At 45.5% G+C, this 27797-nt stretch overlaps 5 protein-coding genes across 7 annotated transcripts in view; 1 reads left to right on the top strand and 4 right to left on the bottom strand.

Annotated features, from left to right (window-relative positions):
- Positions 1–2899, bottom strand: part of sgcd (sarcoglycan, delta (dystrophin-associated glycoprotein)) — a 116557-nt gene extending 113658 nt beyond the window's left edge. The window contains exon 1 of one of the 2 annotated variants that reach the window (XM_086012394.1): positions 2851–2899. The gene's annotated coding sequence lies outside the window, so the exon portion shown is untranslated. Of the gene's footprint in view, positions 1–2473; positions 2562–2850 lie in introns of those variants that run through there. The other variant, XM_086012393.1, reaches the window with a different exon arrangement.
- A 780-nt stretch (positions 2900–3679) lies between these two features.
- mrpl22 (mitochondrial ribosomal protein L22) lies at positions 3680–6012 on the bottom strand. Its single transcript, XM_086012399.1, has 7 exons — positions 5950–6012; positions 5831–5873; positions 5388–5523; positions 5248–5313; positions 5021–5098; positions 4869–4938; positions 3680–3958 (listed from the first exon to the last, which is right to left on the bottom strand). Exons 1-7 carry the CDS (start codon positions 5972–5974, stop codon positions 3750–3752), a joined length of 627 nt encoding a protein of 208 aa, XP_085868525.1. The 5' UTR covers positions 5975–6012; the 3' UTR covers positions 3680–3749.
- A 195-nt stretch (positions 6013–6207) lies between these two features.
- Positions 6208–18609, top strand: gemin5 (gem (nuclear organelle) associated protein 5). 2 transcript variants are annotated; one of them, XM_086057438.1, is made up of 28 exons: positions 6208–6236; positions 6327–6496; positions 6790–6944; positions 7008–7189; positions 8077–8228; positions 8327–8425; positions 8703–8835; positions 8903–9068; positions 9771–9983; positions 10502–10587; positions 10671–10753; positions 11436–11572; positions 11706–11779; positions 11858–12039; positions 12783–12922; positions 13905–14076; positions 14135–14323; positions 14406–14465; positions 14636–14770; positions 14854–14949; positions 15037–15174; positions 15257–15404; positions 16122–16241; positions 16369–16579; positions 16727–16987; positions 17290–17795; positions 17929–18016; positions 18393–18609. In XM_086057438.1, exons 2-28 carry the CDS (start codon positions 6355–6357, stop codon positions 18546–18548), a joined length of 4224 nt encoding a protein of 1407 aa, XP_085913564.1. In that variant the 5' UTR covers positions 6208–6236; positions 6327–6354; the 3' UTR covers positions 18549–18609. The 2 variants fall into 2 exon arrangements, with proteins under 2 accessions (XP_085913564.1, XP_085913563.1); XM_086057437.1 differs by lacking the exon at positions 6208–6236 and having other exon boundaries at positions 6247–6496.
- A 43-nt stretch (positions 18610–18652) lies between these two features.
- Positions 18653–22209, bottom strand: cnot8 (CCR4-NOT transcription complex, subunit 8). Its single transcript, XM_086057440.1, has 7 exons — positions 22129–22209; positions 21006–21217; positions 20670–20863; positions 20284–20445; positions 20047–20191; positions 19244–19354; positions 18653–19166 (listed from the first exon to the last, which is right to left on the bottom strand). The coding sequence occupies exons 2-7, from the start codon at positions 21120–21122 to the stop codon at positions 19038–19040; spliced, it is 858 nt and encodes a 285-aa protein (XP_085913566.1). The 5' UTR covers positions 21123–21217; positions 22129–22209; the 3' UTR covers positions 18653–19037.
- A 594-nt stretch (positions 22210–22803) lies between these two features.
- Positions 22804–27631, bottom strand: fam114a2 (family with sequence similarity 114 member A2). The gene is made up of 13 exons (XM_086057439.1): positions 27372–27631; positions 26407–26603; positions 25957–26059; positions 25660–25862; positions 25275–25409; positions 25050–25208; positions 24861–24984; positions 24640–24725; positions 24414–24500; positions 23942–24066; positions 23394–23466; positions 23254–23307; positions 22804–23184 (listed from the first exon to the last, which is right to left on the bottom strand). The coding sequence occupies exons 2-13, from the start codon at positions 26581–26583 to the stop codon at positions 23083–23085; spliced, it is 1428 nt and encodes a 475-aa protein (XP_085913565.1). The 5' UTR covers positions 26584–26603; positions 27372–27631; the 3' UTR covers positions 22804–23082.
- Positions 27632–27797: the final 166 nt, after the last annotated feature.

Raw genomic sequence — 27797 nt, 5'->3', positions numbered from 1 at the left:
CTGCTCAACGGCGATAACCAAAATAACTCAAACAACCAAATCTTGGCACCGAAACGCTTGCGTTAGTTGGGATTATTTTCTTATCTGCGCTGTCCACATGGAGATTACATGCAAACCTTTGGGCCCCGGTTTGCGGTTAAGGGACAAATACAGGCATTGAATTGAGCTGATGAGTCTGAATGGAATTAGTTACATTGTTTTGTTTTGGGCTTTTAACCGTTTTACTGAAATGAAACAACTTTGTTTTTATTTGAGGGTGAAATGCCTTGCTAATCACGGACGCGACTTTTCAAATACGGGCATCAAAAACTAAAAGTGCAGACGTCGGTGCTGACAAAGTGCTTTGAAAGGCTTCTGCGCTCTGACAATACAATCTGCAAGTCAATATTTCATTAAGCCAACAGCGCCGCTTGTTAACAAAGAAGGTTTGCTGCCTTGCCTGCTCTCGGACGCTCACGTCTTGTCAGCCTTTTGATTGGTTCTGTGTTTACGGGCCCTGGTTTACAAGAGAGGTGATCTCCAGCATTTGACCAAAATATCAATATAAGCTCTGATTGGGCCATCATTGGACAGAATGAAAAAGGACTCACAAGGCTGTAAATGGACGGGAAATCAACTTTTGGACTGGCACTCGTGGGGAACTCGGAGCAATTGGGCCCTCAAAATGAATAAAAGTGAAGCCTTGGCGATTGGATTGAAACAGCTAAAAGTGGACCACTCGTTGGCAGTAAGTGTCAAAAAGGGTCAAGTGCCCAGCCAGCTCTGGTGATGTGATCTGTGATCGCCCTGGTCAACTTTACCGCTTTCATTGGTCAGGAAGTAAGTTAGCTATGTTCGTTCACACCTACCACGGCACAATTGCCGGATTCGACCTTGGCCCGTCTACCAAATTACCAACAGAAAGAAAATGCCACCAATGCGCACAGTTGGACTGCACTTTGCGCTAGACGTGCGAAGGCCATTGTCACTATAATTATAGCTCATTTCAGTTAGTTTTATGAGCGTAAGATGTAGTTTCACTCAGTTTTTTTTAATTTTTTTTTTTTTTAAAGGCATTTTGTTTGTATTTTGTTTTAACAAAAAGGTTTTTTTCAAATGTCATCTTAGTTATTTCCTTAGTTTTCGATGACTGTAATAACCTTGGTTGAAATCTAGGTAAAATCTAGAAGGATCTTTTCTTCCTTTGTGTTTGAATTCTGTTGTTACAAATAGCTTGCGCTTTCAAGCGGACCTGAAATGCAAATGCGCAGGATGGAATCAGGAGGAAGCTGAGTGAACTGTAACACTACATGACTTTTCCCACATGCCGCACATTGTCTCCGCGCCGCTGGCTTGCCGCCGCGCGTGACACATTTGAATATTGAAATGATGCTTGATGAATGGAGAGCTGTGCCGGTACCCGGCAGGACCCCGATGCGTGGCTTTCTAATATCGCTGGCATCACGCCGCGATGAAAGACGTGCTGCGGACCAGTGATACGAGGGTGGCGGGCCTTCATTCTCGGCAATGCAACAGCGACGCTTAGCGCCAAAAACATGGTTGAATATTCCCAACAAGCTCCAAAATTCCAGGACGATGCATCATAACAATTCCATGTCATCCCACTTCTGACACCAGGGGTCCCTATTATTGTAGCAGCGCAAGTCTAGCGCAAAGTGCAGTTAGAAAGGGGCATTTGCTCCGTTGTGGGAGTGAACACAACAGGCAAATGGATTTGCGGCCAGTCGAAGTGGTTCCCCTCATTCCCTTTAAATTCCAAGAGAGTCTGGCTGCAGAATCCGCCTCTCAAGCCCCTTTTCCTCTGGTCTCTGCAGACCTTAAAACTCCACAGTCAGGCCGGAAATATGTTGAATCATTTCAAAATAAAATTGCTTTCCATTCCCGGTTTCAAAATGAAATTGCTTTATGTTTCTGGTTTCGGCGTTTTGATAAAGTCAAAGTCAGAGTTCATTACAGAGGTTAATTCGCAACCGAAATATCATAGTGTACTTGATAATTATGTCGATTTTACTATAAGTATATTGTCAGCTACACGCTAGGTGTGTCAGAGCAAACGCTGTTGGTCCGCCGGGCTACAGTAAACTAGACTTACTCTGGCATAAAAACGAAGATGTGCTTGTTTTTATGCCGAATGCACGTGCGCCTGTCTCTGAAAATAGGGCCCCAAGTGTCACAGAACTCCACAAACAGGCCCTTGTACATCAACAATCTCTAGAATCTGTTGTGGCCAGTGTCGTCCCACTTCTGACACCACGTCATTGAACACCGACGATTCGTACCCTCAACACTTTCCAATCATTATTGGAAAGGAAAAGTAACTGCAAACGTACCTCAAGTGGTGTTTACACACCAACAAAAAAATCCCACTTGAACGCTGTCGCTAGCCAAAACAGCAGCCTTTCATACGCGCGTGTGTGTTGAGTGCATGTGGAGTATTTTCAACTGCTCATGAATAAAAAAAGTGAAGACTTACTTGGATCTTTCCTCCTGTTGAATTCTGACATTTGCGGCATGTTGTCTTGTCCCGCAGTATGACGGGAGACGAGGAGCAACATGCTTCCTGGGGGTGTTGCAGAGAAGCTTGTCTGTATTCAATAATTCATGTGCGCGTGTGTGTGAGTGAGAGAGACCGCGTGTGTGTTCTCATGAAAACCACAGTGGACTAGCATAAATGTTTCACCACCACCACCAGCAACTTCTGTCAAAGGACATTAAATAAAAAAAGAAAAAAAGTTGGTGTGCCCCTGTAATATTTAACAGTGACAGTAACAGAGCTGGTGTGTAGTTACAAATAAGTCACCCGCATTGTGGTCATGTATTTTCTCAAATAATGACTCAATATGTACTCACCGCACCACCAGTAGATACCTGGCACACTCTGCAGTTGCGTCAATAAAATCCACTGCACAAGGAAATACGGGTCACATTTCATGGAAATATGGTACACATCCAAATGTCATGTAAAATGTGAATTGCCGTGACTTCTTAAACCTTACATATCGTCAACCATAAGACGCAGTGTCTAATTTGAGCCACAAGCATGAACATTTTAAACAATTTATTTTAGCCTTGTTACATCACCCACGTTGCGGGGATGCTTTTGCAAACGTTACAGTGTTTCTTCAAATAAAGCCCCCAATACGCAGACACCGCCAAGTGTGACAGCCGGTATTCTTTGGAATATTGAATCAAAAGCCACCACGTGAGGGAGTTTGGTACACGTACGCATTCAAGTGCGAAGTATAATATCAACCGTAGAAGTCTAAAATGCTTCATTTAAAATCTAAACCCCTTACTTGAATAAACTTGTCTACCAAATTATCCAATATGTTTCAGCTGAGCTCACGCCTCACGTTCACAGCTAACGGGAGCAGCACTTACCTGTATACACATGATGATGACGCGAACGAAAGCTTTTGGGATTAAAGCTGTAATATTGTTCCAACAGCAATGTTTAATGTTTATCTTATGTTAACATGTGGATGGTAACTATTTTTTCATTTTTGTTTTGTAAGACATTTTAAGGGCTAAATATTAGGACTGGTTTCCTGTATTTGGATAATCGCTCAATATAACTTTCACTGTTGCGGATGGGCCCCTGCAAGAGAAAAAAAAAAAGCGGGGTCCACTCCACTGTACTGTACTGTACTGTACTGTACAAAAAATGAGAAGCGCTGAGTGTGTCTCTTCAGGGTTTTATTTACAAAAAAAGCATATTGCCACACTCACACTCATGATGGTCGTGTGCTCTACAGACTGTGTATGATGGTCCTCCTCTTGAGGCTCTGCACGTACTCGTTGGCCTGGTCCAGGCTGGTCTTCGGCTCGGGGGTGGGCGGCGGGCCCTCCACCAGCTTGACAAAGTAGTGGCAGTAGACTTTGTCCATAATGCCGAACATGCCTCTGCCGTGGTAGCGGATGCGCTTCAGGTACATGCCTTTGCCCGTGTGAGACTCGGCTGCGGAGTGGCCACACGAGCAAAGCGTGAGAAAGAAAGACGGGACAGCATAAATGGAGAAGAGGTGAACGGAATGGTACATAGACGCAATTTAAGCATGCCTTATGGGCTTGTAAACGTAAAAACTACCTTAATGATGGCTGAGATGTAAATATGAGAAGAAGGGGGGGGGGGGGGGGATCTGTTTCTGTTAGTTGGCGATGTTACAATGCCCTCTAGTGTCTAGTTCTTATTTAGTTATGACTGTTCTTCCTGAAAACATGTTTTTTGTAATTAAGTATTGCAATGTTAATCTTTTAATCTTTTTAAAATTAGGTTTTGGATTACATTTTCTCTTTTTCTTGTAATATTATGACTTTATTCTTATATATGGCTATTGTAAAAAAAAAAATCCTTGTAATATTAGGACTCTTTTCTTGTAATGCAGGTTCAGTCTAAATTTATTTTTGTTGATTTTATTCTTGTAAAATTCTTGCAAAAAAAAAAAAACAACTCAAAATTGTGACTTTTTAAAAAAATATCACTGCTTTCACTGTTTTGGATGAAATTTCTGGGGTTTTTTTTCCTGATATTATTCTTGTAAAAATTGGATTCTTTTTACCCCGTAATAGGACAATTTTATTTTTTTAATATTCTTGTTGTTTTGCATTTTTCTTATAAATGAAGATGTTTCGTCCCCTGTAATAGGCTTTATTCTTGTATTTTTGTCATATTTTTTTTGTAACATTAGGTTGGTTTTTTTTGCTTTGTTCTTGTTAAGAATATAAATAAAATAAAAAGATTTTCTTTCCAATGTTAAATTACAACTTCATGAATGAAATCTCACTGCCATATCAATACAGTTGTAATTCTGTCCCAGTACTTATGTTCTTATGGCATAGCCACGTGTTTCCATGATGGATTCACTCACCTACATACAGGTTGGACTTGTACTCCACATTGTGATTCTTCACCGCCATCTCCTGAGCTTCCAGGAGCACCTGGAACGTAACAATCGGAATTTTAATGACAATTCGGACATAATTTGGACATTTGAATGAAGCGTGGGGCTTATGAACAAACTTCTCTCATGATCTTGGCCCCTTTTTTGTCATTGAACTCCAACTGCGCCACGGCCTCGTCAATGCTCATCCCCCTAATCTGCATGGGAAACGCCACAAGATCATTTACAGTGGTTACAAAAAGTATAAAGACCCCTGTTCAAATATCAGGATGTTGTGACATCAAAACATTGAAAGCAAGATTAATCCATTCAAAAATGTCCCCACCCACAAAATGTAATTACTCACCATTTTAGCCAGGTACCACATCTTGTCTTTGCTGTACTTGATCTGTCTCCTCGAATGATGGATCTCCTGTGAATGGAAGGGGGAGAACATGTTTCATATGTGACATTTATAAAACAATTTCAAAGTGAAAACGGACATACCGCTGGTCTGCGGGGCTCGCCGGGCAGCTGAGGCGGATAAACGATGTTGTTCCTCCTCTCCCAGTGTTTTGCTTGTAGTGTAGTGCTGGTGTGGAGGCAGGACATCTGCTGAGGACGGGTGGCTACTGTTGCTAACCTGGACAAACAAATATAAAGAGGGGCTGGAATGAATATAATTGAAGTTAAGTAAATATTACTTGAGTGCGTGCATCCATCAATTTTCTATTGCGCTTACCGCTTAATTTAGGTAGATAGATAGGGTAGGTAGGTAGATAGGTACATACATACATACATACATACATACATACATACATACATACATACATACATATGTGGTGCATTACTTCAATTACGTCCAAACTAGGTGTTTCAAAAATGTTTTTATAGTAGTAACTATGTCGATTTGTCCTTCTCAAGCGCTGCACGCAAACACTGCTACATACCTCGGATGAAAAAGTCCAAAAATACTCCTTAACGGCGCAATACCTGAAAACAAACCGCAGAAATGTCGGACAAAAAGAACTGTATGTGCATTTCAAATAAAATGTCGTATTTTCCTTACCGCATCCTGACACGGTTGCTGCCATTTTGGCTGCCCTCAACGAATTGCTTTACGGGAATGCTGTGTTGACATGTAATATCCGTGGCTTAAGTAATTTATTCCCAGAAACACATCAAATATAAATCACACCTTAAAAAATAAAAACGAACCAATTAATAATATTTAATTTTAAAACTAACCACCTATCTTTAGCTGTAAAAGAATTAATCTTCAATACGCATGTGTCGTAACAGGTGTCGCTTTGGGCTAAACCGGCTTCCGTGCCTGCCGGAATTTACGACACCACGGTAATTTACGGTCGCTACTCCAGTCTATGGGAAACATGTGAGATGTACCCTTTTTGTGTTACTTACCAGGAGTATTTTCATTTTATTCAGGAATAAATTAAACGTTTACTATATCATCATGCACGAACGGCTCCTTCCCGCCTCTCCCAATTGGTACTGCTCCCGTTGCCTCGACGTAAGCAGCGGCGGCTTACTAGCCGTCGGAGCCAAAAACTTCATCTATTTGATTGACGTGTCTGTATCTACCTGCTGTCCTCAAGGTGAGTGGATGTCACGTAAAACAGAATAATATTACCCACTAAATCATTTCCGAATGTGTGTTAATGTGTCTTTTTTAGCGTGCATTTCGTTGCTCTTAACTTGTGTTGTGTGCAATGACAATAAATTAGAATTATTGCGTAGATTAATTAGCACCATGGGCGTGGGAAGGAGGACCTCCCCTTCATTTAATTATCATCATATTCTGGTTGGACCCTGGCATTCCCTGGGGTCAAAACCGTGTGGCTGTCTATAAAAACTATGTATCTGTTTGTATATTTGTTCACTGTTACAGGTGTTCTCGTGGGCCACAAAGGCTTGGTGTCGGGCGTTTCCTTCTGCCAGGATGCGACGCAGAGTCACATCTGCGCCAGCTCCTCCGGCGGCGGCGTCATCATCTTCTGGGACACCAACACTCGATCTGTCTTACGGGAGCATACGGCTCATCAGGTCAGTTCTGTCGCTCCAGGTGTGCTCGCAGTACCAGATAATGAGCGCCGTTTCATCCTCAAGAGCGCCGTCTCGGCCTTGCACTGGTCCCCGTTGGACAAGAACCTGGTGGTGTCGGGCGATGAGAAAGGCGTCGTGGCTTGTCACTGGTACAACACGGGAGACACGGCCAGCTTCTTCCCCGAAGCCAGAAGCATCATCTGCCTCACCTGCTCCCCGCACAACTGGAGCACAGTGGCGGTCGGGTAAGTTGAGGACACAGATGCTCAACTCAACTTTATTCGTGGAGTACTTTACAAATGAACTCCAGCTGAAACAAAACGTGGTATGTTAAAAAAAAAAATGGAATAGAAATTAGAATATTCATTTCTGGAAAATGTAACTTCAGAAAACTGTCACACAAACACGTGCTAATTTCTGGATCCTTTTTTTAAGTTTAAAAAAAAATGCATATTCCACACATTTTTGACATCACGTTTTGTTTGTTATTTTATGAAATTTGCTGTTCCTGGTGGGCATTTTTTGGTTTTATTTTTTTGTCATTATTTTCTATGGTTCAGCCCATTTGTTGATGTGTGTTATAGCTTTAATTATACTTTTGCATTCATACAGTACAGTATACCTCACTCAGTGTTTTGGGATTATCCACCATATGTTTGCACTTTAACCATTACTTTTGTTTTATTTTAATTTCAGAATTTTGTTTTTTAACTTCACCAATTCAGTGAGTCTTGAGTGTTTTGTTTTTTTTAATTGCACTTCCAATATCCTGCACTTTAACTTATCTATTTTTTTTAATTTGAGCTATAACGTATTTTATTTATTACAAAGAGGATGTTTGAATATATTTTTTAATACACAGAACAATATACTTTGTGACTTTTTCTTTAGAATAATCTTACACGTACCGTGCACCTTTTTGATTTTACTTTTTCATTTCATTTTATTTATAGCTTACCTAGTCACATTTTTTACTTGACCTTTTTTTTTTTAAGGTTTCATCTACGGGTTTCTGATCGGGTGAAATGGCCACGACATTGTTGAAGTTTTGGGTTATTGTAGTGCTCGTTGGACGTGATGCCCCATTTGTTTGTCTCATGCCTTATTTGTTGCGCTTTGTTCTCTCGTGCAGGTACAAAGACGGCATGATTGTGCTGATCGACGTGAGCAAGAAGGGCGAGGTGACCCATCGGCTCCGCGGGCACGACGACGACATCCACTCGTTGGCGTGGTCGCCGCTCGCTAACGAAGACGCCCTCAACTGGAGAGCGGAGGCCGGCGACGGTAACGGTCAAGTCTGGGGTCAACCGTACTCCACTGCAGGTTCCTATTGTTTTTTGATTTCGTTTTTCCTTGTAATATATATCTTGTGCACGTTCTAGCTTCGAACGGGGCGAGTGCAGAAGAGCAGAAGGGCTGCTACCTGGCGTCAGGAAGCAAAGACCAGACGGTGAGGATCTGGAGCACGGCCACAGGGAAAGGTGAGATGTTTCCTCTTATAACAAGCGTTAACGTGTACAGTGTAATTCCGCAGCCGGCTGATGAAGTGCTGCCTCTGCGAGTGAAAATGCAGTCAGTGCTTTGATCCTCTTTCTGGGTGCTCATTGTGAAATATTTGACATCCTCACACCTACTACTGAGCCGCCGGCCCTTCTTTCTGTTTTAAAAAGCAAACGTTACGTGGCTCTTGAGCGGCAGAGTCTGAAAAGCGTTCAGTTAAAAATCATTTCTTCATGAGCAAAGAAATTGCGTGCGCAGGCGTGACCACCTTGAAGCTGCCCTTCCTGAAGAGACGAGGTTGTGCCGTCGACCCGACGCTCAAAGAAAGACTCTGGCTCACCGTCCACTGGCCCAAAGGACGACCCGCGCAGCTCGTCTCCAGCTGCTTCAGGTCCGACCGTCCCACCGTCCACGTCTTCCACAGACACGATGCTTACCACGCGTGCGCGTGTGCGCAGCGGCGAGCTGCTGATGTGGGACCTGACCCGGACAGGCAAGCAGAAGTGGACCCTGTTCGGCTCGTCGTCCGAGGGCCAGAACCACAGCAGGATCGTGTTCAACGCCGCCGCCTTCACGTTGCCCGACGGACGCCAGCTGCTCATCAGCACGTCTTTGGATAGAGAGGTGGGCCTCTGTTCACATTAAGTCCCATTTCCATGAACTACAGCCCCGATAAGTTTGTCTCTTTTCACTTCAGAATAGAAAATATAGTGGACGATACTAGTATAATGGATATGAAAAGTCGGCACATCCCTCTTCAGGTCAGGGTGGAGGGAATGATGAACAGTTGGAAATAGCAGTTCATGTTAGCACAAAACAATCAGGCTTCTGGTAGAAAGCAGGGAAAGCCATCGGAAAAGCGAATCACGAGACAAGCATGGTTATGTTGACTCCCATTTTGACATAAATGGATGAATGTGATGCACCGCCACATCCCCGCTTATAAGAGGGTGTGCATACTTGCGCAAACACATTATCTACGTTAACTTTCTTGCCAAGTTCAACATAGAACAAAGGGAATTGCATGCATTTTGTGCAGTTAACTCACCCACATGGCTACGCCTTACGGAGGTCAGCTAGCTTAATGCTAACCCATAATGGTAAAAGCTATAGACGGGCTAACAAAACCTAGCATAAATTTTGTCTTTTGTCCTTTTTTTCTTCTAAAACCTTAAAACAAGTTATGTTTGGACAGAAATAACCTATACATTTTTTTAAACATTATTTGTAAAGTACAATGCTGTCACGTTGTATTTTTCTGATGAAAAGGCATGTTCACCTTTTAAGGTGATTTTCAAGTGGACTGCCATTTGCTTGAGCGTACAGGTGAAATGCTGGGACCTGGCCGACCTGGAGTGCCGCTGGACGTTGCCCACGCTGGGCGGCTTCGTGTACAGCTTGGCCTTCTCGCCGGTGGCCACCGGCTGCCTGGCGCTGGGCGTGGGCGACAACATGATCCGGGTGTGGAACACGCTGTCCGCCCACGACCACTACGACACCCGCTGCTTCTGGCAGGGCATCAAGTCCAAAGTCACGACGGTGAGAAGCCCTTTTGGGATTTGGATTAGTTGAAATGAATATTTTCATTGATTTCATTTGGAAATGATCTTGACTGGCAGGGACTTTTGGCGCTTGATGCCGATTACGATATTTGGAAGGATACAATTCTTATTAATGGTCTGACTAATTTAAAAAATAAATGACTTGTGTTTAGGTCTCTTAATGGTAAAAACAATAAAGATATGAGGAATTACAAGCAGAGTATTTGGCTGTTTTACAGTGCTTTGTCCTTCGGTGTTTAACGTTATGATAGAGAACATTTGGAATCAATCGGCTGATTTAAAAAAAATTTTTTTTTTTGTGGAAGGTGTTTGTATAAATGTCATATTTGTTTTATGTTGAAATGTAATCTTTTGGTGATTGTGATTTTTTTTGGTGGACTTATTTTCTTTAGACAACACTTTGTCCTTTTGTATTTGTTCAGATTTTTTTTGGGGGGGGGTGGAACACCGTCTTCGTTACTTGCTGAAAAAGCACATTTTGTTTATTCGTTGCAGCTGGCTTGGCATCCTAAACGAGAGGGAACCTTGTCGTTTGGAACAGACGACGGCAAAGTGGGAATCTACGAAGTCTTCGCCAACAAGTAAGAAATTGGGGGGGGGGGGAGCTTTCCTATTGTTGAACACGTTACGTACACTTGTTGATGACTTTGTCGTCTCCTCGCAGGCCGCCTCAGATCTCGAGCTCCTACCACAAAAAGACGGTGTACTCGCTGGCCTGGGGACCGCCTCTCCCCCCGATGTCATTTGGTATAAGCGTAGTCCCTCACTTTGACCTGACAAAAACACAATTATAAAGCCAGTCAGCAAAAAAGAAATAAAAAAAGAAATCTCCACACGCCCCTCCCTCGAGCCGCCATACTTGTAATTGACTGTGTAATTGAACGAGCCCAGATCATTGAAGCAACTTGGGGCAGATGGCGTTTTAATGAGTCCATCCGTCAAGCCCTGGCTCTCAGGCCCTGATTGTTGCCATGCCGACCATCTGCCGATGGCCTTTAATGAGACAAAAAGAAGCCTTTAATGTCAGCACAGGTCATTTGTCTTATTAAGAGTGTCCAGGGTTTTTTTAATCCAATTTTAAACGCCTGCATGCTGAGTGGACACTACAAAACACTTGCTCTTCCGATCGCATTTGAACTTGCGCTGCCAATGCGGTCGATGGAGGCATCAGTCTACTAAGCCCATCTGTTAGTTACAGTAGGGACTTGACTTTCGAATTTTTCCAAACAAGTCTTCAAAAGCAGGCATCAAGCTTTTTCAATGAGTTAAGGTTTACTCTAAAATTCAAGAGAATTCCATGTACAATCTGCTAGCTTCATGCTAGCACACAATGCAGAGCATTCATTGGTCGTGGTCTGCAAAGGAACAAAGCTGGCAAGTCAAGGCAGCGCCGTGTCTCCCGCTGAAGTCGTGTGCGTGTGACCTTCAGGCGCAGCGGAGGGCAAAGCCTCCCACAGCCTGTACAGCTGCGCCGGAGAGGGTGTCATCCTTCAGCACGACCCCGCCAAGCTGAGCGGCGACGCGTGCGACATCGACAATCTCATCCGGCAGACCAACAACATCAAGGTGCTGGTGACTTTTGTTATAACTTTGGAACTTTTTCTCTTACAATTGCTTTCTTCTTGTAATGTTCCATCTATTACGGTATACTGTGACTAAAACAAGGTGGTCAACGGCGACTTGCGTTTTTTTTTAACAGCACAAGCTGTCTCCTCACACCGACCTCAGCTGGAAGCCGGACGGCAAAGCGCTGGCTATCGGCAACGAGGACGGGTAAGGAGGCCCGGCCGCCAACTTGAGCCGCTTGCGAGGCGGCGCCTCACGCCGTCCATCCCCCTGGTCTTCCCGCAGGTGCGTCGACGTCTACCAGGCTCCGTCGCTGAAGCTGCTGTGTAGCATCCAGCAGCATCACAAGGTCATCAACACGCTGCGATGGCACCCCGAAGACAACGCGCCCCCGGAGCTGCGCGGCCTGCTGGCCTCGGGCTCCTGCAACGCCATCGTCTACGTGCACGACCTGCGCCGGCTCATAGGTCATTGAAATGTAGACGGAAAGAATTCAAAGGACTCTATCAGGGAGGGCACTTGAATGGTGATTAGGGCGACGGTAAAAAGAAAACTCATGACAGTGAATACCACTTTATTTACGATTTCAAAAATAGTTAGCCATCAATTTGTTGTTTGGAAGCGATAACATAAGGCAATTTTACATTTATATGGAAACCATAACCACAAGGTGGCCCGTGACATCAATGAGTTTGACAACCTCGATCTACAGACAAATTGAAACCTTTTTTGAATAAATAGAGTTTTAGCCCACCCACATACTTTAAACAATTTGAAACGTATTCATAATGAAACACTCTTTTTAGAATAGCATCTGTTTGTCACTCCAAGTTGAAGCTAACTGTCAAAGCAGAAGAGAATTACACATTGCATATGTAAGCACCAAAATACCCCAGCAAACTATATAATCTGAAACACCGTAGACGTGAAGTTAGCATAGATGTTATGAGCCGTTGCAAACCTTCAAACAACTGCTACGTTTGCTCACGCGGAGCAGCAACGCATACAAGCGCAGCATACAACAAAAGAGAATCAAACAGACGCAGATAATGCCCAACCAAGCCATATCGTTTCATTTAACGAAAGTCTGCCAGCTTAATGCTAACATATAATGCGGAACAGACATTAACAAAATGTTACTCGGGGGGGGGCGGGGGGAAGAGTTGCATTTTATAAGAAAAGTTGTAACGCTCTCATATGTTGCATGCAGAAAATCCTCCGGAGAGCCCGTTGGTGTTGACGGAGCCGTATCGCAGGTTGTGCGGCCACACGGCCAAAATCACCGGCCTGGCCTGGAGTCGGCACCACAGCGGCCGGCTGGTCAGCGCCTCGTACGACGGAACGGCCCAGGTCAGTGTCGGTGTCAGTGTCAGCCTTCGCCGGCCCGTCTCGTCCCGTCTCGTCCCGTCTCGTCCCGTCCCGTCCCGTCCCGTCCCGTCCCGTCCCGTCCCGTCCCGTCCCGTCCCGTCCCGTCCCGTCCCGTCCCGTCCCGTCCCACCTTTCGTGACTTTGCTTAGAATTCTAAGATGGCTTCATATCCGATGTCATGCTTTTAAGGCAAACGTTTGGCTAGAGGTGAGAGTAGGGAGTTAAGTTGAGTTAATTGTACATAATAAAAGTCTAAAGAAATACAATCCGTAACAGAAGATGTCTGAGCCAGAAAAAGAGTTGTTTAAAATAAATATAAAGGAGGTCTGATTGTTCATCAAAAGGATAAGCTGCGTCCCCGTTTTAAATTCAAACTCCCTATCCAATATTTTTCCTGATAGAATTGAGATGAGTTGATAGAGTTGATAGTCTCATACAACTCAAATACTCAAATTTGCACATTTTCGTGTTAAATTGTATTTTTTTCCTCATAGTTTAAATTTGTTTGTTATAACTAAATGCCTCCAGAAATGACTTTTTTCTCTCTCATCGTATTACATAGTCAATGTTTATAGTTTTTTTTACTTTTATCATAGTATTAAAACTTTGTGAGATTTTCTTTTTAACGTGTAATACAAAAACCTTATTCCTCTCAAATATGGATTTTTTTTTTTTCTCATCAAGTATTGCCAATTTCCCCTTGTAACGTTGACATTTCCCCTCATTTACAACCTTTATTCTTGTGAAATATTGTTTTCTTTGGAATAGTGTAACTTTACCTAGGTTCACATTTTCACGTTAGATTTTACGACTTATGTGATGTAGCTCTGACTTAATTCCCACCAAAATTGACTTTTGTCTCTCTCCTTGTATTACATTATTCGAAAACAGGCAGTGAAATATTGACATTTTTCTTGGAAAATGAAAAAAGATTTAGTTTTGTTTGTTTTGTGGCATTATTCAGGTGTGGGACGTGCAGCAGGAGGCGTCGCTCTCCAACTACCGCGGTCACGCGGGCTCCCTGCTGAGCGTGGACTGGTCCCCCGTGGACCCGGACGTCATCTGGACCGGAGGGAAGGACTTCACCGTGCACGAGTGGAGAGTCTCCAAGCAGGAGTTCACAAAGCCGCCCAAAGGTGAGCCCCGCGACCCCGAACCCACCAAAGCCGAAGATCCTCATTTTCTTCCTTTCAGGAAAAAAGATGGTGGACCTGAAGGAGAAGGCCAAGCAGAAGAAATGCAAAAAAGCAACGGAAGCAGCGTGTCCGGCAGTCAACGGCGAGCACGCGACTGGGGTGACCGCGGCGGCCGGCGGGCAGGAAGCCTCGAAGGTCGCCGAAGATGAGGAAGTCCGCTCCGCAAGCAGTCCTGTGCCTCCGCCAGGTGAGAAGGGAACCTCCTCACCTTGAGTTGTTCAACCTGAATGCTAACAAAACGTCCCCTCGTCCCCTGGAATGTCCGTCAGCCACCTTAGCAACGCAAAGGAAGAGCACGACCGCCGGAGGCAAGAGCAAAGACAAGCAAGGTAAGCTCTGCTACGTAAACACCATCGTGTGTGCGTGTGTCTTTGTAATGGGGAACGCTTGTGTGTGTGTGTGTGTGTGTGTGTGTGTGCGCGCGCGCGTAATATGTCAATGTAAGATGTGTAGGTGTAATTTGTTTGCGCTCGTGTGACACCGGCGTGCGTGTTTGTAGCGTTTGCAGACTGGACGGCTCTGAAGAAGAAGAAGCCTCGCTCCATGCTGCCCCTCAGCACGTCCATGGACCATCGGCCCAAAGAGGATCTGCTGCAGGATTGCCTCACCCTGGCCTCCATCACGCACAACGCCGGTTCGTCCCGACCAACTTTGTGCGCCGTGCCTTGTGCCTGGTTGGCAAAGTGTTGACTCCGTTGCCCTGCTTTGCCGCCTTAGCGCCCCCTGCAGACTGCGTCGCCGGCCAGGGTGAGCACATCCACCTTGGCCTTTTCTCCGACAGAGCCGCCCTGCACCGAATGTTCCGCGCCGAAGGTGCGTTTGATTTTGGCTTCCTCTCAGCTCATTAGGACAAAATAAAAACCGCTAATGAGGTTTTTTTTTTCTTCATCTTCTTCTTAGAGGAAGCTCACGTGGAGGGCGGCCACGTGGACTCGGCCCTCTACCTGCGGCTGTGGAGCGGCGACCTGGAGGGGGCGCTGCGGCTGGCGGCGGACAGAGGAGAGCTGAGCGACCAGTTGGTCGCCATAGCGCCCATGGGTGAGCGCTTTGGCCGCGCACTTGTGAAAGGTGACCGTTGCCAGGCGGCGCGTAACGTTTGTGTGGGATGCGGCTCTTGCAGCGGGCTACGCGGTGTGGCGCCAAGCCGTGGAGCGCTACGTCAAGCAGCTGTGTCTGCAGGAGCAGCACGTGAAGGCGGCCGCTCACCTGCTGTCCGTCAATCAAGTGCACCAGGCCGTGCAGCTGCTGCACTCGCACAAGCTCTACAGGTGCGTTGCCGATTACCATATTGGGCAGGATAAAATGGCATTGAACCAATTAACCTCACCGAATAAACTAACTTCTTTTTTTCAAGTAAATGTGACAGTTTTCAACTATTTTGTTCTTTACTATCTAACTGTACAAAAGAGAAAAATCGGGGGAAAAACGGGCAATTTTTTCAATTATTTTTTTGCTTAATTATTTTTTTTAAATGTTATTTACTTGTGTTGGAATGTGTTCATGCAGGAAAAACTGAGAATGTGCTATTTTTTGGGGTGATTTATTTATTTTTTTCAAGAAACAAGCCTTTTCTTGGCTGATTATTTTTCTCAAGTTAAAGCGCCATCATTAGGCTACTGTGTACAGTGTGCTGTCGTCCTACTACTAAAGTAATGAAAAACTATTATTTTGTGAACTAAAAATAATAGTCTCAATTTATTCTCCAGCTCTTGTATTTGATCGCATATTTGTCATACATAAAATGTAAATAAATATTTATTTCCATTTTTTATTTTAATTTGTGTTTTGTTCTTAATTTTCTTAGATGTTTTTGAGTAATTTAACTCATGCCAGCTCAGTTAAAATGGACTTCAATACATTTCAATTTGGCATCCTAAATGTATAAAGTTTTTTTTTTTTTTTTCTCGTTTCCTTATTATTGTTCTTGTTGATCTTGTCAAAAATCAAGCCGAATGATGACTTGTGTAAACGTGCGGTGTTTCTAGGGAGGCGATCGCTCTGGCCAAGGCGCGGCTGCCGTCCGAAGATCCCGTCGTGAAGGAGCTCTACACCAGCTGGGCCCTCATGTTGGAAAAAGACGGACATTTCTCTGCAGCCGCAAAATGGTGACTTGACTATTTAGCAATCCCTGGCCCGTAATCAAACGCTAATCGCTACATATAGCCTTTTCATATAGCGGACGACATGTGCAGTGGTTGGTCGTTAATAAAAGTTGTTCATTTCGTCCCCCAGTTACATCGCGGCGGGCGCCAGCTTCGACGCCGCCAAGGCGATCGCCCGCAAGAACGACGTGGCCTCGCTGAGGACGGCGGCGCGCTTGGCCAGCGCGGCGGGCGAGGTCGCTCTGGCCCGGTCGCTGGCGCTGCGCTGCGCCAAAGAGTCGGCGGCGGCGCGGGACTGGCTCGCCGCGCAGGAGGTCCTCGCCTCCCACAAGGACCTGCTGGTCAGTTCCGACACATTTTAAACTTTTCAACAAACACATCATAGTATGTTATTCATTTTGGAAAAAAAGTGCGGCCAATAAAATCTCTAATAATGTAACTTAATGTAAGGGAAGAGCACCATACGAACATTCGACGTTGTCGCGCAGGTTCACAGGCTTCACCTGAGCGTGGCCGAGCTGCTGTGCGCCTCCCTCGCGGACGTCCTCCCCGAGACGCACGGCGCCGGGCACGCGTGGGCGGCGCCGGCTGAGGGCGGCATCCTGGAGCGGGCGCGCGACGTCTGGGCGCAACACTTTGGCGTCTCTCGAGTGGACTCGGACGGCGACCGCGGCGACCTCCGCGCTCTGCTTGTGGAGCTCCAGAACGTGGAGAGCCCCGCACCCACTGCCAGCCTCCCCCTCACGCAGGTTGTATGTGAGCTAGCCAGAACCAAAGTGGCATAACTCGGTTTCCACCTTTTGGCAGGAGAATTGGCATCATGAAGTCATCTGAAAGATTGATTTGAACTTACGGCCACTTCAAGTTCAGTGCAGTAGTGTTCTCTGTAGATCATACATTTCTCCACCGTCACAACTTAAAGACTGAAAAAAATTCAGGAATTACGTTCCACAATATAAAAATTCCCACTTTTTGACAGAATAATTATAACTTGATGGGACCCGTTTTGCCTGCATATACAGGTCAAAATGAGCTGATGTTTGTCTTTTAGGTGCTGTTGTGTTTGTCCCGTCACGTGGCCCGTGGCGCCCTATCCTGGATACTGGACGACAGCGGCGCGCTGGCCAAGGAGCTGTGGCTGGCGGCAGCGTGGCTCCTGGAGGCCGCCGACTTGCAGGTCTCAGCCGCCCTCTTTGGCATTCTGGCATCTGCCTTGGCGGAGGTCCAATGTCATGTGGGCGAAGAAGCCAGAGCCGCTGCCGACAGCGTACGGGCGTGGGCCGCCTACCACCGCCTCTACCAGTTGTGCTGGCGACGCTCGGCTGATGATGTCATCAGCAACGGGCTCCGTGCCCAAGGATCACCAGAAGAAGACACTGAGACATCTGGTGAGCTGGACTTGGAGGAGGCTTCCTCGCTTCTGTCCGACGCTCACGCGGCGTGCCAGGCCGAGCGGCGAGCGATGGAGGAGGTGCAGGAGCGCCTGGCCGCCATGGTGGCGCAACACGGTCGCAACATGGCCGCCAACGGAGAGCAACCTGCCCAGGCTGGACAACAGTGAGTGCTTAGAAATAAATACTGGTCTAAAAATAGCTGAAGGCCTGCTCCACTGAACCTTTGGGAGTTTTTATGGTCATTTTGTAGCTATCTTGTCACTGTGTCATTATCTTTTTCCCCTCCCCACTTTCAGACCTGAAGAAGGGGAAAGTTTTCTCTCATTGACCACAAAAATGGCAAAACACCAAACGCAGCTGGCCAACATTCCTGACGCCATCAAGGTAACATGAAATGAGTGTTTAAAAAAAATTTTAAAAAAGCTACATTGAAGCTTCGCAAAAGGTGGTCTGCGTCATAGCATAGCCTCATGGCCAAATTTTTCACAAATCGATACTACTGGGTAGGATTAAATGGAACAGTCCTAAAATGGTTGAGATTCCTACTGGGAGTTGTTTTGAGGGTTTGGGACCGTTGAAAGTTTTGAATCAGAGCAGATGGCCCTGACATATCGGGTCCCCCAAGGGTCAGTTCTTGGTTCCCTTTTGTTCAGCCTTGTACCCTGGGGTGAGTGTAATCACTGGATTTCATGGCTCGTTCCTCGCATAAACAGGCCCTTTTTAACCAATCAGCATCCCCCTTCTTGGTTCCACTGTCTAGTTGTATCCTCGTCCCGATGTGGCGGAGTGCTGCCTGGTCCTCCTCCACCTCGGCTCCTCCGTCCCCGAATCCCTGCAGAGGGACGCCAAAGACCTGCTGCGGAAATACGCAACGTGCCCCATGCTAGGCAAGGCCTCCCGACGATTCTTGAGCTAAATCATGGACCCACTGTACTATACAGCTAATTTGTTGCATTAAAAGAAAAACTCAGAACATGTCAGAGCTTCCTTTTTGCACCCTTTAAAAAAAAGAAGCGAGTGTACATTGAAAATACAAAACAATTTAATGTACAACAGTTTAAAACAAGTCAGAACGTAAAAACAACGGTATAACATCTTCACGCCGACAGTAGTTTGGCCCGGACAAAAAACGGACACATGCGTTTAAAACGTTCTCTCTTGACGTCTGGAGAAAAATTCTAAAACATTTTTATTTCTCTTTCAAAAAATGATACATTAGAAATTTACAATGGGTGGAGGGCCCTACCGGCGTTCACTTTAAAACCGAGTGAGCGCAGCTTGGTAAGAAAAACCGCCGCTGGTGTTGTGGTCCCACGCTCGCCAACGACAACAAGCGAACCCATAACAGACAAAAAAAGGATTTAAAAGGTTTTTAAAACAAGTGCAAGGAGAGCCAGGCCGCCAGTCAGTGCTTGTTGTTGCTCTCCTCCTGGCCCGAGCTGGAGATGCCGTTCTGGGGTTGCGTGGAGCCCGAGCCCAGGCCGTACAAGCGGCCGCAATACTTGGCGTCGTCGATGTTGTCCTCGAAGAACAGCTGACGGGGAAACCAAAGACAGGCTGCTCAGTGGTGGGCGACCTAAGCGCAACCCTGCTTGGAAGAGTGCGTGCTACCTCTTTCATCCTGAAGAAGGCCATGCCGGTGAGCAGCGAGTCGGAACCCGCCTGATGCTGCCGCCCGATACGCTTCAGCTCCAGCTGGTCCGCCACTTCCTGTAAGCCGCCCTGAGAAATGGAAACACAAGTCGCTAATGTTAGCATGGCAGCTTTTAAGCGGGGGGGGTCGTTTAGATTGGTGAATCGACCCTAAAACGGCCTCCCTACAATCAAACCTACCTGTAACAGTAATTGGTTTAGACCAGTCAAATGAACCTAAAATGGCCTCCCCTGACTCCTAAAAAGGTCCATTTCACTGTTCTTCTACGGCAATGCTAGCATAACATCTTTTAGGAAGAAAATTTGGACCAGTGAAGCAAACAAAATGGCCTGTATTCGCTGCAGGATCCGTTTTGCCCTTAACGTACACTTAGATGTGTATAAAACGCATGCTAACATTAGCGTAGCAACTTCAAAAAATACAGCTGTGATGGGCAGTGAGGCAAAAGGGGCCTCCCGTACTACCAGGAGGTTCCATCTTAACTTTGTCACATGCTAATGTTAGCATCACACCGTTTAAAAATGTAGCTTCGACCAATGAAGTGAATTGAAACTGGCTCCTCTTTTCGCTTGGTCATATACTAATGTGTTAAGACCAGTGAAGCAAATGTATGTCCTACCGCCCTAACAGGATGCTATGACAATGTTAGCGCAGCACATTTAAAAAACATTTCTGTTGAGCAGTGAAGCAAACCTACATCGTTCTGTCATCGAGACGTGATCATTGAAAAATGAAAGCCTGTTGTGTGTTGGTGGTGTACCTTGAGGTTCTTGCAGCTCTTCATCAGATATTTGACGTCGTAGATGGCGGGGAAGAAGAGGTTGAGGATCTGGAAGAAGTCGTGCTCCTCCTCGGGCAGCCTGGCGTCCGTCAGCAGCTTCACCAGGTAGCCGAAGTCGTAGCCGCTGGAGTAGGACGAGGTGGACGTTGTTGTTGTTGTCATGACGACTGCGACCGGCGTTACAATAAAAAAAAGCCACAGGTGGCCGGCACCCACCTGTGGAAGGAGAGCCACTTGACGTTGTCGCACAGGACCAAGCCCGACGTCATGAGCAGCTCGGCAAAGTACAGCGTGTCGATGCCTTCCTCCTCGTGCTTCTTGAACTGAAGACCCGAATTCTGCAGGAGGTCGATCGAGTCCTGAGAGTACATGTCTTCTCTGCAACACGTGAGACAGTTTTTTATTTCCCTAATTAATCATCTTAAAACATTTTTTTGAAAAGACTCAATTTAAGCATTACAAACAGTGATCGGCATGCCACAGGCGTTTCCCGAAACCTCAAATGTCAAAATTTGGTAATGTTTTGGTAAAATATTTACCGAATAAGAGCGAGAGCGGGGGAGAAAAAGCAAGCTTGAGCAGTGGGAAAAAGTCGTACGTACGTCAGGTTGAACTTGAAGTTGAACTGCCAGGTGGTGGTGCCGTGCGGGTAGTCGCCATCCTGGTTCATGAATGTGAGGCCCAGCTGGATGATCTTGAGCAGGTCCACGTTGCAGCGCAGCAGCTGGTACTGGTAGTCCACCGTGCTGCGGAACTCGCCGATCGGCCGCACCACCACGCCGGGGAATTCCGTGTCCTGGCCACGCACAAAAAAAAAATTACGCTTCTAAGCACTCATATTTAGCCCTTTGACGACATGACCAACGACGGCTGTTTTTAGGTCAAATGCTGTTGTTTCACTTTGCGAGGGGGGGATAGGAGTTCGCGTAATCGGTTACCATGGCGATGTAGTTGTAGCTCTGGATGATCTGTCGGATTTTCTTCATCTCGTCGTCCACGTTGCTGGCCCAGACCTCGCAGATGATCTGGCTGGCGTCCGTGAGTGCGGCCGGCATGTTGGCGGCGGCTCACGAGACCTCGCGACGATCCCCACGACAAGTCTGCGGGCTCTGGGGGTGGGGGAGCTGGTCCGGGAGGGGGCAAATAATATCTAACGAGGGGAAAACATGTATTCAGGATGAAAAACTTATGTACTGACAGCACTTTCCTCCAACAACCCAAGCTACTAAACTTAGACCCAACCCCACATTCAAAGCTCAGCTCTTAGTCAAGATGCATCAATTCAATGTGCTTCCTTGACGGCTATGTACTACTTTCCTATTAGACGGCGCTATCTTACGACATTTCAGGAAAGAGCAGTTAAATCACAAAAAAGTTTTACTGTATCCCCATCTTTTAGCGAGTAGTGTATTATGAAATTATCATTTAAAAAATACTTAAGGCTGTCATAAATGACCCATTAAATGGCACAAAAGTTAGCAAAACCCAAAGGGGCCCAAGACCCATTGGTGGACACATTGTTAGACAGTTGTGTTGAGTACAACGTGCATGAGATGGATAGCAGCTGTTTTGCTTATTAAATGTTGTTCGTAAGAACCTGAGAGAGAACATAAAAAGGCTCACGGTAACTTGAGCTTCTAATATTCGTAATGTTGTACTAATTTTTTTTTTTTTTTACTAGCAGTGCGCGTTGCATGCTGGGTATGGTGCTACAGAGTTGTTTACTATTACCGACGTGGACGAGCGAACACGTTCCTTGCACTTGTAGACAGTTGAAAAGAACGCAACATAATTCTGCCTCTTTCAACAATGGCGTAAGCATAAATCTTGAGGTAGTAATGACTTCCTAACGGGACAAGTAACGGCGCGGACGCCGGAAGTTTAGCACTCATGCTAACGTTGACTGGCCAGTGCATCCTCTCGCTAACGACGGCGCGCATATCGCTGTTCGCTCAACGGCTCCGTTTTTATCTCGTCGACGAAAACGACAACGCCTGCAAAATTTCGACACCAAAAGGAAAGCTGCGGCGGAACTGAAAATAAAAAAAATGTTGCTTATACCTGAGAATTTCCTCGACGTAGCCGAGCTAGCAAGTACCGCACTAGACTCCTTCGTAGTTTCCGCCCGCGACTCGGGTTGCTTCCTTCTTTGTGGTGCCTAGAACTTCCGGTTCATGTTATTATTGCCACCTGTCGTCCGGAGGATGCATGGCAACGGCAGAAAAATATATATTTTTAAATTATATTTACAGTATTATTGCATTATGTCATTTTATCAATAAATGTATGGAAGAGTGATTGTCAAAATCAATCAAAATTGAAAAAAAATCATTTTTTAAAAGATTTTTTCAAGTCTAATTATTGTAAAATCATTTTTATATTCCTAATTATCGACAGAAAAAGCGAAAAAATATATATAATGTATACACTTTATTATATTATATATTACATGTCAATAGTACATTTTGTTTTCAAGTCTTAAAAAATAGAAAAGATACTATTACATTTTATAATTTGAATTTATCATGTCATAAGTATACTGTATCTATATTATACACTATATCACAAAAATGTAATAAAAACACAAAAACTCTGAAAATCACACTCACATATATATATATATATATATATATATGTATATGTGTATACATATGTATATGTGTATACATACACATAACGTATATAATACCACATTTATTTCAGCTCAGTGGTGGAATGAAAACATACACAACACACTTTTACCTGTAAAATGATTTATTTTAAAGCACTTCATATGTTTGTTCCGTTGCTCCGCTCATGCCCTTACCACAAGGCTTCATATCAGATCACCTGAGCTTTGAGTTTATTGAGAGGGGGATCTTTTTATTTTTGGTTCACAACTTGAATGGACGCTACTTCCAAAGCAGCAGTGGGAACATTTCTGCAGTGGCAAGTTTGACGCATACAAAAACATAGTTTATACTGTTTGAAACGGGGGGGAAAAAAAAGAAGGGAAAAAAAAACATGGGTCTCCTCTCAGTGGTCGGGCGTGTCGGCTCTCCTCTGGATGTGGCAGATCTCCAGGATGGGCATCAGGAGTTGGAAGGCGTCCTGGATGTACGACGCGCTGTTGGATGCCTGTGAAAGGGCAAAGACGCTTTAGCAATTATGAGCCACACACCCGAGCTCTTAAATTCGGACACAAACCTCTAAGAAGACTCCTGTTATAAGCGGGTTGAGGACTTCTCCCTTCTCGTTTGACTGGGGTAAAAAAAAATTTTTTTTTTTTTTTAAATCTAAATCCCGGAATATTTAGCTATTTTACCACAGTCTGTCTTTGTACTCACGCCGGTTGCTGTTAGACAGGCGGTGAACTTCTTGGAAAGCAGCGAGACTTCTTTACACAGCACGACCGTCAGCCTGAGGGCAGCGAAAAGAAGGAAGGCAGGAAGGAAGGCGGGCGATACCTTTAGCTGTGTTCATGTTTTTCAGCTCTTGAAGTGTTTCAATATACTGGTTACGCCAAATTGTACCTTTTGGCCAATCCAAACCTATGAAAACTACCAAGTAAGTATTTTAAATACTTGTTATTTACTGGCTTTTTTCATTTGAGTATTTCATAAGTTTTCTTACTGCTCATTTATTTAATTTAAAGTCATTTTTTTGGTCAATGCCGATGCTGACATTTTGACTTGTTAGCATGTGATGCTAACGGCTAACTCTGCAGCTAATGCCAATGTTTGCAGCTATTCTTACAGATGGAGCCAAATAAGTGATTAAATGAACAAATCATAATTTGTTTTTGCTAATACCAAACAACCTGGAGGGGTATTAAAATCGAACAAGGCGTGAGGGTTAAGAAATGTCCCGCTTTTACCGACAACATCTTTCTTACTGTGACAGGACGTCCGCCTGCGCGTCTCCGTTGGACAGCAGGAGGCTCTCGCCCAGCTTGTGGAAAAGCTCGATGGAGCGCGCCGTCAGCTCGGCCAGACTCCTGATGGCGGCGGCGTTCACCTCCTGGGGAGAAAAAAAGGAGGTAACAAAAGTAGTACTGTGACGCAAAGGAAATGAAATCAAAGGCTATTGGTAGCTTACTTGTTAAAAACATCAAATGCACATAGGAGAGGAAGTACTGTACGCATGTGGTTGCTTTTGTCCAAGAAAGGTAAACAAGGTTCTTGTTATGTTTAAAACTAATAATAGTGTTGCAAAATGAGCTTTGACGAGTTTCCCTGACATCTCGCATCCTAGCCGTTCCATGTAGAAAATAGAGATGAGATTTAAGGCACATTTTCAATGTGGCCAATGAAGCGGTTGCATACTTTGAGCACAAGATAGTGCTGTTGCATTGGGTGTGTCCATACTTCGACTGTGAGCTTGCTCCTCTCGTCCTCGCCGTCCTCCGCCGGTTGGCTGAAGTCCACGATCGCACCGCAGGCGTCTTTGCAGGCCTGTTAGGCGCTCAAATTCACGGAAACATTTATTTCATATCCTACTTGTGTGCTGATTTAGTGCACGTTCACAATACACGACACGTTAAGAACACCGTGCATGTTCAAATTGCTTTCCATATGATGGAACGAGGGGCACCTTGCTGAGTTTTTCGGCCGTGGTGGAAACACTGAGACCCTCAAGCGCCTGGGCCAGCTCCGCCTCAAACTCGGAGCCATCTTGGTCTGGAATCACACACAAGAGTAGCCGAGATGATCACCACACCACGGGACGGGACGGGACAGGACAGGGCAGGAAACGCAATTTTCACTTGGAACACATTGATGGAATTGACATTCTTTGCGGTTGGACTTTTGTACCTTTCTTCTCGTCCACGTCCTCGTCGTCAAACTCCATCATGGAGAAGACGTCCTTGATGAGATCCAGCTCTTCTCTCAGCTTAATCAGCTCGCCTCCCGACAGCGTCGTCAACACCGACTTCACCTGCCGGAAAAACCAAAAAGTGAGCAAAAAGTCCTCTCCTCGCCTGCCCTCCCATCCCATCCTACCTTTGACTCGCTTTCCCGAGAAAGCATCTCCAGAGCCTCCAGGTGGGCCAGGCCCTGGTACTGGTCAAAGAGGACCCCGTAATGAGCCACCGGCTTCTTCTCCGAGTCCGACGACTCCTCCGTTTGAAGCTCCTCTCGCTCCTTGGCCTCCCTCAGCACCTGACCAAAAAAGACGCCAGCCTCAGTCCTTGGGCTCTCCGCGTTCTTGCCGCCCGACCTGCCGACCTGAGAGAGGGTGGAGGTCCTGATCATCAGGCCTTTGGTTTTCTTGAAGCCGGGGTCGCCCTCGGCGATCACGTCCATCGTCTTCTTCCCGATGAACTCCAGAGCGTCCAGGCCGCCGCTGATCACTGTCTTACCCTGTGGGCACGACTAAATTTAAGAGAGAAGGTCTGGCGCCACCTCGTGACTACAGTGATGCGCTTTTGGCATAAAAAAAAAAAAAAAAAAAAAAAAAATAAAAAAAAATCGGCTTCAAAATCAGTACGAAAAAACAACAACAAATAATACTTTATGTTCAGGAAACAAAAAGTACTAAGTCGTACGGCTGGATGCAGTAGCGCCACCTAGAACATTCCCCGTGACTGTCCAGCAGTCCCGTTGGACTTACCGTGTTCTGAACAACGCTGGTGAGCGACGTGAGCATCCCCATGGCGCCGGCCGCCGCGCCGTTGCCGCCCAGACGTTCCGTCTCGCCTCCTTCCCCCAGCTGCTCACCCTTGTCGTCGTCCGGCGCTTGCACGGACAGCTGGGCGGGGCTCGGGATGCCCAGCGACGTCTCGGCCTTCTCGATGACTTGCGTCAGCCCCTGGCCTGAAGGGCCACCGGGATGGTGATGTCACAAATGTGATGTCACAGCGCATAGGGGTTGGTAGGGTATTTTGAGAGAGTGGGTGGGCATACTCACCCACAGTGGCCACGGTGGCGGTGGCGGTGGACAGGATGGATTTGCCCCAGTCGCCCCAGTAACCCCAACTTGCCTGCAAAACTGTAGACTGACTCGGCGGCGCCTAAAAAAAACAAGGAGCGCTGTCATACACTTCAATGGAGAAAGCCAGCGTCCGGACTGAGCAACCTTGATTGACAACTTTTAGTTCTAGTTTTTCCCCCAAAAAGTAAAAAATTAAGGAATACATTTTGATACATATTTCTATATATGTTTTTATGTATTTTTGTGAATAACCATCTTTGGATATTTTTGTGTTAAAACAAATTGTGACTCTTTTTTTTTTTTTTTTTTTTTAATTAAATAAAATGTGATTATATTTGGAATTGTTTTACTGAAATGTATTGAGATTTTTTTTTTTCAACCTCTAGTGAACAAAGTCCTTTTATTTGATTAGGTGTCCACGGCTACCTTTTGCGGCTGCTCGTCCACTTTTGGCATCTCGGCCACTTGGGCTTGCGGTTCCGCCCGCCTCCTGGCTTTCCTGGTGGGCGCCACGTCCGTCGACACGTCGGGCGAGGTCGGCGGGGAGCCGTCGGGCGTCTCGGCGCCCTGAACCTCGGGCGCGCCTGCTTCGTTGTCCGACATGGTCGATTCTTAGTGCATGCCTGCCAGGGAAAGATGTGGCATCTGTAAAGCTGAAATGGCCTTTGAAAGAGATGGTACCTTCCTCCATCCTTGCTACAGGCCTTTCCTTCCTGCCTTTAAGACAAACCTTGTTACACGCCCTTCCATCCGTCCTTCCTCCCACACTTGCTTCCTTCATAAATATTGGTTTCGTTCCATCCATACATCCTTTCTCCTTCTCTCTTCCTTTCACGCCATCCCATTTTACTTTATCTTTTCATCATTCCTTGCTTCCTTCCTTCCTTTCATACCATCCTTGTATCCCCCCTTCGTACGTGCATAACATCCATTCTTCTCTTCTTTCATACCACCCCTCCTCCCCTCTTTTGTTAAAGTAAGTCCATTTAAAACTATGTATTTTTTATTTTTTGCATTTTTTATATATGTATGTACCTTACAACTGATGGTAGTTGCCAGTAACATTGTAACGTGTGTAACTGAATGGTGTCTTTTGGACCCTAAAAACCCAGACGGTATCTTTAGGCTACGTGCAGGTACAAAGTCCCGAAAACAATTGATTGTGGACGTCTTAAAACTACTGAGAGGTGACGTCATTAGTCAGCCGAGTTAAACTGCTGTTTTGTTTACAGTATTTGATTTATGACAAGATTCGCTCATTTCGGCAAGAGGTGTTATAGCGTAGCTTTAACAAACTAACGGTTGTGTCAAAAGGCGATGTTGATCGCTTTTCATGCATTTCGATACCATTTTATATGTTTTTAAGAGACATCATTTTGTAAACAACTCACCTCGTCTTATCCTCCAGCTGCCAATGTGGAAGCTAGCAGTTACGCTAGCCTCTGTGCAAAGTTGACGTTTTAAAACAACACAAATACATGTGTCCACGTTATGAGTTTAAAATTCAATGTAAATCTTGTAATCTCAGATGGGATCAAGCGCCTAAATATTGAAAATGTTGTTTGTCTTTTTGTCTTCCAGATGGATTAGCCACGTCACAAACGCGTGTACTCTTCCAACGGATAGGCAACAAAATAAGATCCGGTTGGATATTTCAAAATAAAAGCTAGGTGGAAATTTATCAATCAAATCTAAGTGAAAACATTATCAATGACATTTCTGTAAACAGCCACGTGAGCCGCCGCCAGCAAATATAATAAATAGGTGACTATGAATGCATTATGCATACATCATATGATCTACAAACGCGAATATAA

This window comes from Filicampus tigris, chromosome 17, assembly GCF_054856515.1.
Source record: "Filicampus tigris isolate MCC_2025a chromosome 17, RoL_Ftig_1.0, whole genome shotgun sequence".
In the NCBI taxonomy this organism is placed as follows: domain Eukaryota; kingdom Metazoa; phylum Chordata; class Actinopteri; order Syngnathiformes; family Syngnathidae; genus Filicampus; species Filicampus tigris.
Note: the sequence above shows the minus strand (reverse complement) of the source record. Positions and strands in the feature narration are given on the sequence as shown.